This window comes from Rosa chinensis, chromosome 5 (genome assembly GCF_002994745.2).
Source record: "Rosa chinensis cultivar Old Blush chromosome 5, RchiOBHm-V2, whole genome shotgun sequence".
Classification (NCBI taxonomy): Eukaryota; Viridiplantae; Streptophyta; class Magnoliopsida; order Rosales; family Rosaceae; genus Rosa; species Rosa chinensis.
The window spans coordinates 740,778-752,484 of NC_037092.1; the positions used below are offsets into that span (position 1 = coordinate 740,778).

Consider the following 11,707-nt stretch of genomic DNA (forward strand, 5'->3'; position numbering starts at 1 on the left):
GATCGCAACCCTCGAAATCATAAAAAATCATTACTATGATCGCCTCCCATGTCGTTTTTAGTCGGAATAGTGACCGGAGGTGGCTCTAGGTACCATTTAAAATGAAATAGAAAAGTTCGGGTACTGAAGTTCAGGTACCATCGATAAGATTGATGTATAGTTCAGGTACCATTTATGATAATAACACTCCTTTTAAAGAAGGAAGTTACACAATCTGAAATAGTTTTCAACATTCAATATCGTGCTATTTAAAATGCACGGAGGGCAATTCTGTCTACTCATATATCAATGGAACTGGACGAAGAAGTTTTTTGGAGTGGAAATATTAATAGAAAGGATAATTCCGTAAAAACACCCTTCCATCCACCCCCAGTACCCTCATCCTTACGCGTCTCCACTTTTCCCCACTCACACTTTCCCAAAACTCCAACCACCCAGAAATGAAATCTGCAGAAGAAGAACCCTCCACAGACGCCCAGCACCGCCAAATCCAAGCCTTCCTGGCCGAGCTCCCGCCGGAGGTAATCATCAACATCCTCTCACGCCTCCACGTCGGCCGCCTCCTCTGTTTCAGGTCCGTCGCCAGACCATGGCGGTCCCTAATCGACAGCTCCTACTTCAAAAACCTCCACCTCCTTCATTCCACCGAGACCAAATCCAATCTCACTCTTATCCTCCGTAAGGACTCCGACCTCTACTGCGTCGATTTCGATTCGCTAAACGATGCCGTCGAGCTCAATCACCCGCTCATGTGTTACAGCAACCGAATTAGGGTTCTGGGGTCCTGCAACGGGCTGCTGTGCATCTGCAACGTGGCGGAGGACATCGCGTTGTGGAGCCCTTGGATTAAAAAGTACAGGATTCTGCCGTCTTTGCCGTCGGATCGAAAGAGGGACAAAGGCATGTGCTTGTGTGGTGCTAGGGTTTACGGGCTGGGATACGACGCCGTTCATGACGACTATAAATTGGTCAGGATTTCGCAGTTTATCGGATGGGACTATGCGTCGTTTGAGAGTGAGGTGAAAGTTTATAGTCTGAGAATGAATGCGTGGAGAAAGGTGGATGACATGCCGTATGTGCTGTGTTACACGCGAAAAATGGGGATTCTTGTGAGTGGATCTGTGCATTGGGTGGTGACGCGGAGTCATGAAGTGGATCAACCCGCAACCGAGTTGGTTATTGGATTTGATGTAGAGAAGGAGAGATTTGGGGAGGTGCCGATGCCGGAGATGGACCGGAAGTGTCAGATTGATGTGGGGTATTTGGAAGGGTGTCTTTGCATTATAGCCAAGTATGAAGATATGGGTGTTGATGTTTGGACTATCAAACAGTATGGGGTTAAGGAGACTTGGTGTAAATTGTTTACTGTGAAACAGGCTCAAGGGGTTAGAAGGCCTAAGAGTATTAAGCCTCTGGTTTATTCAAAGAATCGTCGACAAGTTTTGCTGGAACAAAACCATGAAGATCTTGTTTGGTTTGACTTGGAAAGTCAGATGGTCAATAAAATTAAGATTCGCGGTTTGCCAGATTTATTTGAGGCTATAGTCTGTGCGGAAACCCTTGTTCCGGTTGATCCTAGTAAACGAGAAGACAAGGAAAAAGAGGGAAAAAAGAATAAGAAGAGGTCAGTGGCAGGCATTTTTTTTATTTATATGTGTGTGTGTGTGTGAACTCGCACAGAATTTTAATTTATGCAGTAAGGCATAATTTCGATTCATTGCTAACATTACAGAGTATCTGTTCCCCTAGTCATTAAACTTTCTTGTTTAATTTCAAAATACATGTTAATGTGATCTTGTAAATATCACTTGTTTGGTTGCAACATTGTTGTATTTACTAGGATGTGAATTGATAGTCAGTACCTCATGAGTTGGTCCTTGTATATATATCAGGGATGATTTCCTAGCAGAAGGCTTCAAATTGGTGCTTTAGGCAACACACAACAGAAACATGATGAGAATAATGTGTGGATAAGATCAGAAAAGGTACCTTGAGCTGTTTAGCTGCAATATTGTGTATCTTCTGTCACATTTTGTCTCAGGGCTGAAGATGAAGATCCGGATCGTACTTGCGTGAGCTAAAATGACTAGAGCATAATACCTCACTAGACTTAGAACTGGTAGACTAATCACAAGCAAATGTGCACCTGATCTGATCACAAGCATACCAGGTGCACATTTCTTCCACATATATCGAACCAAGAATAAAGAGAGGCACATTCTGTAAGATAACTTGACTGGTAGTGTCTCTCCATTTTCAGATACAGTTTCTGGTGTAGAATCTTATAGAATACATTCGGAATGTAATGATGTGCTCTATTTTGAACTTTTGTATACACGAGCTTCAAACCTTCTGATTATACAGTTATTACAGTTATAGCTTCTGCTGATGAACTAAAGCAGTTTTGGAAAATTTTGGACAAGCATATGTTACGATCAACATTAAGATCTGATATATGTGCTTAGATCTAGATCGTCATGAATGAACTGCATACGTCTCTCTTTACTCTTTGCTGGTTCACAGCTGAATCAGGGATCATCAGTGTAGCTAAAAATGAAAAAAGCTACTCGAATTTGGTCATCTTCTTACTACTTTTGTGTCACGGGGACTCTTACCTATTTTTTTTTTCCTTCCGTCTTATGCTGTTCTTTTTCCTGTGAAGAAGACAGTAGTCCATCTGAATATTGATTGAAATTTTCATTTTGACTCGGAGCGGTGCCTCAATCACAGAAATGGAGCCGTTTAGGGTGCCTCTGTGCTCCATTGAATATTGATGAGGTTATTTTTTATACTCTTACTATTGAGTGGCTGACTTTTCTCAAGTCATCTAGTTGACGAACTATTGGAAATTCTCTGGTCAGATTGACTGATTGAGATTTGAGAACCCTCTGCCCCTTGGAGTCTAAATAAAACCATTTTTGAAATATCACTGTGATCTCATATCAATTATCCACTGAAATAATATTCTACTCAAGCCTTGACAGCCTACAATCCGAGTCATGGAATTTTGTAGAGGCAAAGCTTTAAAGTGAACTAGGATGCTTTGCAAAGGTTAGTCTGATGAAACAAATACGCATTGGTTGATCGTAGAATCCCTTGATCTCATACCTTATTACTATTACTTGGAATCTTGCCATGCGAATAAGGTAGATATGAAATAGTTAAAAGATAAGTTCAGTCGGTAACTTAATTGAACATACGTGGCTTCATTAGGTAAGATATGAAATTGTTACAAGGTAAGTTCAGTTGGCAACTTAATAGAACATACGTGGCTTGGATTTCGCTACCATATATAAACGACCAAGTCAATAATATATGAACATACGTTATCATAGTTGGTGCCTTGGTGGTTTTTTTTTTTGAGAAAAAGAAACCTTTATTGATAATAACCAAATTACACCATACGGGAATGACCGGTGGTGGACATGAACTCCCCACTCTCTTCCCTAAAACCTAAACCAGTTATGGGTCCGTCATCAAGAATGACTTCCATGAGCCGAAAGGGCCCAACCCCTAACCACCTATACCGCCCAACCACTCGGGCTACAAGAAATCCCGAGAATCCTGATACCACCTCATAGACAATCGCCAGAAAAACCAACGCCCTCTTCCACACCGTGTCCCAAACATACCAGACCACGTGCAAGGATCGCTCGTCAGCACATTGAACATAAGATAACATCGAAATTAAACCAATTCGTCCCCAGGAATGACACCACATCCATGGCACCTCAAATTGACCCAACCCTAGCTCATCAGAGTAGGGACATGCGAATGACCAGAAAGACCTAACCAAAATCCTAATCAAAAACCTAACCAAAACAATTACTCTAATTAAAAACATGAAACAGCCCCACCTACCGTCTTCCTTCGCCTTAGGTGACCCGCCGACAATCCACCTCCATAACACTGCCCCGTCAAACTCACATCGCCGGAAACACACAGTCCACACAGCAAGCCACGCCGACCTCAACTGTTGTCGGTCGAAACCAGAATTAATCCCAGATCCAGACGAATCCACACCAAAATCCAGTGCGAAACTCGCCATGCCTTGCCGCACGACCTTGTCCGTCCGCTTGATCCGCCTATCAACCCATCTCAGAGAGATAGCCAGCGCCATACAATCCATGGCATACCGCCGCCACGATCTGGCCTCAGGCCACCTGCTCCAAGCCTGCGTCAAAACCCAGCCACCCATCCTGCACGCCTGCGCTGCCATCCAAGAAGAAAGAAACGTAGTATACGACCCAGAAGGATGAAGCCGAAACCAGATACGGAGTCCCGATCCCCCACGATCCCGTCCGGCAACACCCATTCGTCGATGAGGCCGGAACCCACAGTCGACGTGGAGGCGCCGCCGGACAGGCAGCAAGCTCTCTTTTTTTTTTTTCGATTACCAAAACCCTAAAATGCTTCCCTGTAATCTCGGAGCCCTCATGAGAAAATATTTTTGGAGATTTGATTAGCCCGTGCCTTGGTGGTTTAGGAATGGTGTCTGCAAAAAAAAAAAAAAAAGGAAGCATGGAAGATTGGAAGGTGCAGAGCAAGGTGCAGACTGCAGAGAATCAGAAAGGGAAGCAACGAAGAAATAGGTCCATTTAACAAGAAGGATAGAAGTTAAAACTTCACGCCTCCTTTACAGATCAGTTTACACGCACATTACGAAAGGGAGTTTACCAACTTTATTCCAACTTTTGTATTCTATGCCTTTGGCCCCATATCTTTTAAGAGTCCAGGTAAACTCATCGTCCCAAAAACAACAATAACGGGGTAGGCGTGGTGAATTTTGGAGAACTTTTATTATCCTCACACTAGAATATTTGTGAATCTTCAATTCATGTAAAACTACAATAACGTATAACACTCTAAATGTTGCATTAGTGTGACACTACAATAAAAAAATTGCAAACTTATAAAGTTATGTAGTCATGGTTGATGTTTTTTGTGTGATAATATTGTGGGGAGTGTTGATAGCGACTCCCTAATAAATAACAAGAAGTAAAAACCCTCTAGGGTTTGCGAGAAAGCCACCCATGGGTTGGCGTATCTGTACCTCCCTCCATCTCCGATGGAGCAAAATTCTGGCCCTGGTGTTGCAGCTGGCGTGTACGGTCGAGGCCGTACCCTCCTTTTTTCCTTTTATCTCCAAGAAGTTGACATCCACCATCCGGGTTGAGTCAACGACCCTCTCTCTTCCTTTGATTACTACGAACAGGGGATCAAGTTTGTCCTCGGTTCGCCACTTTGGAATGGTGGTTGCAGGTGAATGGAGAGTTTGGGATCCTGGGCTCCTGCCAGTGTCATGGAGGTCTGGTCTGGGCCCTAGGCCGAGTGGTGGATTGGATGTTGTACCACCAGCGTCTCCGGAGCTGCTGCGATCGGATCGTGTTATGTTGGAACCCTTCTTCCACTGTTGGCAGCAGGCGTGGTGGTGTTCTCTGTCTGATCTGCGAATTTGGAAGGACTGGTGGATTCGCCTCTATGAGATGGCGATGGAGAGAACTCGTGGGGAGGATGCTGCTCTTCCTGAGGCTATTTCACACAAGGTCTTCTGGTCTTCTTGAAGGGAGGACACTGACGCTAGGTTGGAGAGTCGGTGTGGTGTCAGTGCGGCGCCGGCTGGAGTGACAATGTGGTGTTGGTGCGGCGGCGTCGGCAAGCACAAAAGGTTTGATGGATGGGCTGCTAGGGTTCATCCTTTTTGGGCTTGGGTTTGGATCTGTTTTTTAGATTTGGGCTTGGGCATGTTTGGGTGGACTACGGCAGTCATAATTGGGCTCTCTGAGGCTTGGATCCTGATTTGGGATCCTGGCGGCTTTTCTATAAAAACTTGGGATCCAGGACGGCTTCTGTTTTGGTACTTAATTTGTTATTTTTCTTGGGATCAATACCGAAGAGGAATTGTAGGTCTTATTGGTCTGAGGTTGTCAGCGAGTCTACTGATGGATTCTGCGGATAAATTTAATTGTTAGTTTCTTATTAGTTTACTTACCCCTGAACTTCACTCAATTGGTGGAGTGGTATTGCGTTTAGCGGTATCTCTTTTTTAAGGTCCCACTAGGGCGGGTCACTGTGTAATATTACTTTTTTCATATTGAATAAAAATGACTGACCTCCTTTTACTAAAAAAAAAAAACTCCCCCCTATAAATAATAATATAAGTTCGGTTTCAACAAACCCCTCAACGGCTCAACTCTACCTAATAAAAAACTCATCACCACCTATTGCGGTTCAGAAAATTGATTTTGTTTTTTTTTTTTAGGAGAAAATTGATTTTGTTTTTTTTTTTTAGGAGAAAATTGATTTTGTTTTTTTTTTTTTAGGAGAAAATTGATTTTGTTTGGATACACGCATTCATATCTATTTGATTTTTAGCACATTGACGAATTAAAAGTTGACCATCAGAAGAAAACATTTCCAGGGGAGAACGCTATGAAATTCAATAAAAAAAAAATAAAAAAAGTAAGTTCATCAGAACTCTTTACTTATCACGTAATATATTTCGAAGGTTTGAGGTGCATTCCACCAAAGAAGAAGAAGAAGAAGAAGCAGAAGCAGAGAGAAATAGAGGACAGTTTAGTTTTTGTTTTTATCCGGTCAGAGGAGGGCTAGTTTGGTAGACGACCACCACCACCGATCACCACCGCCTCCGCCTCCCTCAAATTCAACCTCACCTTCTTGATTTCGTGATCGATTCTTAAAGGCCTCTCGACGTGCTCGGACGACGAGGACGACGCCGTCGTTTCTGACCTAGTCCACGTCAAAATGAGGAAGGACGAGCCCAACGCCGTCGATTCGTCCTCCAACAACGGCGCAGCGGCGACGCAGCCTCAGTCGTCCTCCCGCGCCGAGTCCACTCGCCACGAGTTGACACGGTCCTGGCCGATGCTCCAATTCTTCATCAAAACGATCTCCGGCGGCAACACTCTGGTAATCCAGGCCCACGCGCACGACTCCGTCAAGACGCTCCACGAGCGCATAGAGGCGATCACCCGCATTCCGGCGACGGAGCAGAGGCTCATTTACCGAGGCAAGCAGCTCCAGTGGGAACAGTCCCTGGCCCGCCCAGTGCTCAATCCAAAACGACGCCAGCTTGCAGCTCGTCGGCCGCCTCCGGAGCACTCACCATCCTCGGGCCTGGCAGGTCCTGGAGGACTTGGTCTCGGTTTCTTTTCGACTCTGCCGCAGCGAAAAGGTGCACGAGCCATTGAAGTACATCAAGAGCCGCCTCAGCCAGTACTTGGCAATGGCTCAGAAGGAGAAGACGGAGGACTCTGGAGCTAGCCATATGCAGGTGTTTATACCCTCTTCGGCGCCATTGTCATTGTTCATGCTCTACAATTCGCCTGTTGCAGGTAACAAAGACATTGCAGAAGAGTCGATTAAGAATTTCCTGATTTCATATGCTACATTGTTGCCCAAAAACTTGCATAATCACTGCGCACCGATAGTGTTAGAGTTCTGTAAGTTTCTGAGAAGAGTAGGGCAGGAGGACCCTCCGTACATCTTGTGCAGGAGCGCTCTAGGTTTGTTTTGGGAGAATGCTGGGGGTTTGCAGGACTCAGAGTGTGTTGATCAGTTGGTTAGGTTGAAGGAGATTTACCCGTTTCTCACTGAGGTGGCAAATAGTTTGTCTAAGGATTTGGAGCTGAGTATGGAGTCGCCTGGGAGTCTTAGGCCGTTGTTGGATGATGTGGTTGATTTTAAGGCATTCTTGCTCCCCATGCGTACTGCAATTAACAAAGAATTGTACTATACAGGTCCCATTTGTGAATCCTCGAAAGCACAGGCTGCTAAGTACCCGGTGTTTGGGGAAGAGATTGAGCTTCTTCGTATTATACTTGCTGATTTGCTGAAAAGAATGGCTGAGTGCCTTACCAAAGTGGTAGAGTGCTTGGCTGGGAAAGGAAAGGGGGACAGTGATTATTGTTCATTCTGGATGTTCTCAGTATCTTGCTGTTTTGAAGGAACTACATGGGATTTGTAAACTCTATCAGGGTGGGGAAGAACAATTTTGGACGACTCTGAGGCTTAGAAAGACTGCAATATGTGCACTAGTTGTGAAATATGCAAAGTGAAGTGATGATCATCAGTGGCTTCTTGAGCACAAAGATGTACTTGATTTCGAGTCTCGAGGGCATTTGGCTATGATGATGTTCCCTGATGTTAAAGAAGACTATGAGGAGTTACATGAGATGCTGATTGATAGGTCTCAATTATTATCAGAATCATTTGCATACATAGGAAGTGCAGAACCCGAGTCACTGCATGCTGGATTATTTGTGGAATTTAAAAATGAGGAAGTTACAGGTCCAGGTGTACTGCGGGAATGGTTCTTTTTGGTATGCCAGGACATATTTAATCCACAAAATGCACTTTTTGTGTCATGCCCTAATGACCGGAGACGATTCTATCCTAATCCAGGTATGCTGTCCTTTAAATGCATGCTGTTGAATAACATACACTTTCAATTTTTTCTTTTTGATGAAACTGTATTATTTTTATTGCAAAGACAAACATTTTGACTAAACTATGCATAGATTTTGTTTCGACATGGTTTTGAAATGCGATATGATATTGAGTGTCTGGGACCAAATTTTTGGCCTCTGAATTCAACTGTAGAGAAACAGAAATACATGCAAGTAAATTCAGGCACCAATAATATCATAGGCGAGCTTAGGTTATATAACTATCAAAAACAGTAAATATCCTCATCTGATATTATGTGTGTCTATGATGCTTTATTTCTTTTTGACTAATATGTGGTCATTACTCAATGCTTTACTTCGTTGAATCTGACCTATTAGATCTTCTTTACAAAATGCTAAGCAAGGGTAGAGATAATTGTTTGAAATCATAGGTAATCTATGTTTAGGTGGGTCATGGATACAGAGAGAACTCTACTGCTGCTGAGTTAGCTAATTTTGGTTTGACTTTGGCCTTAGGCTAATACACTTGACGCGGCAGCCTCAGGCCTATGTTTCTTTCTTGATTCAGGATAGGACTTAAGTTGGTAGGCTTTTAATCTGTCTTGTATGTGCGTCAATGCAGTTTATGACATATATCATGTGGCAGAAAGACCTCGTTTCAAATTAGAATTAGTTTCAGTTGATGCGTCTTTTCTGTTTGCAGCATCTAAGGTGGATCCTATGCATCTCGATTATTTCACCTTTGCTGGCCGGGTGATTGCGTTAGCTTTAATGCATAAAGTGCAAGTGGGCATAGTCTTTGACCGTATATTTTTCCAACAGTTGGCTGGAACTTTACCATCTTTGGAAGACATACGGGATGCTGATAGTTGCAAGCAGATTCTGGAAATGGATCCCGACTTTATTGATTCAGATGCTTTAGGATTGACATTTGTTAGAGAAGTGGAGGGGTTGGGATCCAGGAAAACTGTTGAGCTTTGCGCTGGTGGGAGAAACATTGTTGTAACCAGCAAGAACAGGGAGGAATATGTTAAACTTCTTATTAAGCATCAGTTTGTCATATCTATCACTGAACAAGTGAAGCATTTTGCAAAAGGTTTTGGTGATATTCTCTCCAACTCAGTGCTCCAGACTTTCTTTTTCCGAAGTTTGGAGCTAGAAGATCTTGATTGGATGCTACAAGGAAGTGAAAGTGCTATTAAGATGTGACTTATGTGCTTAGAATGAAATGCATATGTCTCTCTGTAATCTTTGTTGGTTCTCTGCTCAATCAGGGATGATCAGTGTAACTAAATAATTTCAAAAGCTACTCGAATTTGGTCATTCTTTCACTACTTTTGTGTCACCGGGGACTTGACAAATTTTTTTTTCCTTCTGTCTTGTGCTGTTCTTTTTCCTGTGAAGAAGACAGTAGTCCATCTGAATATTGATTGAAATTTCCATTTTGACTCGGAGCAGTGCCTCAATTCAGAAATGGAGCTGTTTAGGACTTGCGGGTGCCTCTGTTCTCCATAGAATATTGACGAGGTTATTTTTTATACTCTCTACTATTGAGTAGCTGGCTTTCTCAAGTCATCTAGTTGCCGACCTATCGGAAATTCTCTGGTCAGATTGACTGATTGAGAACCCTTGCCCCTTGGAGGTAAATAAAGCCATTTTTGAAATATCACTGTGATCTCAAATTAAATATTAATTGTCCACTGAAATAATATTCTACTCAAGCTTTGACGGCCTACAATCTTAAGTCATGGAATTTTGTAAAGGCAAAGTTTCAAAGTGAACTAGGATGCTTTTCAAAGGTTAGTCTGATGAAACAAATACGCATTGGTTGATCATAGAATCCCTTGATCGCGTACTTTATTACTATAACTTGGAATCTTGGCTTGCGAATAAGGTAAGATATGAAATAGTTAAAAGGTAAGTTCAGTTGGTAACTAAGTTGAACATACATGGCTTAATAAGGTGAGATATGAAATAGTTAGAAGGTAAGTTTAATTTTGTAACTTAATAGAACACACATGGCTTAGATTTAGCTACCATATATAAACGACCAAGTCGATAATATATGAACATATGCCTGCTTAGACTGATCCTAACAGACAAAGTGCAAGTATTAAGTTATCAACCTGGCTTTCTTTACTGGTAGTCCAAGTTTTAGTGCAGTTCTCTGCAAATGCATTGGATACTTGGTGGCTTAGGAATGGCATCTCCAAAGGAAAGGCATGGAAACTGGAAAACGAAGAGCATAAAATGTAGAGCGAGTGCAGAGAAAGAGAACGGGAAGCAATGAAGAAATAGGTCCATTTAACAAGAAGGATAGAAGTTAAAACCTCACGTCTCCTTTACAGATCAGTTTACACACACATTCAAAGAAAGCCATTTGCAGTTTACCAACTTTATTCCAGCTTTTGTATTCTATGCCTTTGGCCCCATATCTTTTCAGAGTTCAGGTAAACTCATCGTCCCAAAAACAACAATAATGGAGTGGGCGTGGTGAATTTTTTAAAACTTTTATTGTACTCCAGAGCATCAAATATTTGGGCTCATGCTGGACTATTTGTGAATCTTTAATTTATGTAAAATTACAATATTACAATAACGCTCTAAATGTTGCATTAGTGTGACACTAAATAAAATTATTACAAAATTATTTAATTTTTAAAAGTTATGTAGTCATGATTCATGCTTTTCGTGTTGATAATATTGTGGGGAGTGTTGATAACAACTCCCTTCAGGTAATATAAGTTTGCTTTGGACAAACCCTCAACGGCTCAACTCTACTTAATCAAAAATTCATCGAGTTCGAAAACTTTTTCAACCCAAGCACAATCCTCAGTTTTCCTGAGCCACCTACGGATGGTAGTTATCTATTTGATTTTTAGCACATTGACGAATTAACAGATTTACCATCATAATAAAACATCTCCCCATGCCAATCAAGAACGTTACGGAATTCAATACAGAAAATGTATGTTTATTAGTACTCTTTACTTCTTAGGTAATATATCTCGACTGTTTCAGGTGCGCTCACCTAATGATTAAGATACAAACGATAACAAATGTATCGAGAATCCAATAATAGAAAATTTGAATAAAAAACATAAAATTAAGAAAATTTCAAAACTAAATTCATTGACTACAGAAATCTTATTAAAAACACGAGCTCATTTGTCTAATTTGTCACACTAGAAAATGTCCTAATTGAGCTCGAGGGGCTAGGGGATTGGAGTTTTCGTGAGCCCCTCCGCACCTAACCCCAGCCACCGAAGAAGAAGAAG

At 42.1% G+C, this 11,707-nt stretch overlaps 3 protein-coding genes across 3 annotated transcripts; all 3 read left to right on the forward strand.

The window, feature by feature from the left end:
- The first annotated feature begins 351 nt into the window (after positions 1 to 351).
- LOC112165674 (F-box protein CPR1) lies at positions 352 to 2,393 on the forward strand. The gene is made up of 2 exons (XM_024302274.2): positions 352 to 1,624; positions 1,893 to 2,393. The coding sequence occupies exons 1-2, from the start codon at positions 441 to 443 to the stop codon at positions 1,930 to 1,932; spliced, it is 1,224 nt and encodes a 407-aa protein (XP_024158042.1). The 5' UTR covers positions 352 to 440; the 3' UTR covers positions 1,933 to 2,393.
- A 4,016-nt stretch (positions 2,394 to 6,409) lies between these two features.
- On the forward strand, positions 6,410 to 8,150 carry LOC112164987 (E3 ubiquitin-protein ligase UPL5-like). The gene has a single exon (XM_024301362.2). It carries the CDS (start codon positions 6,766 to 6,768, stop codon positions 7,282 to 7,284), a length of 519 nt encoding a protein of 172 aa, XP_024157130.1. The 5' UTR covers positions 6,410 to 6,765; the 3' UTR covers positions 7,285 to 8,150.
- On the forward strand, positions 7,289 to 9,638 carry LOC112168210 (E3 ubiquitin-protein ligase UPL5). The gene is made up of 3 exons (XM_024305336.1): positions 7,289 to 7,948; positions 8,094 to 8,424; positions 9,052 to 9,638. The coding sequence occupies exons 1-3, from the start codon at positions 7,289 to 7,291 to the stop codon at positions 9,636 to 9,638; spliced, it is 1,578 nt and encodes a 525-aa protein (XP_024161104.1).
- Positions 9,639 to 11,707: the final 2,069 nt, after the last annotated feature.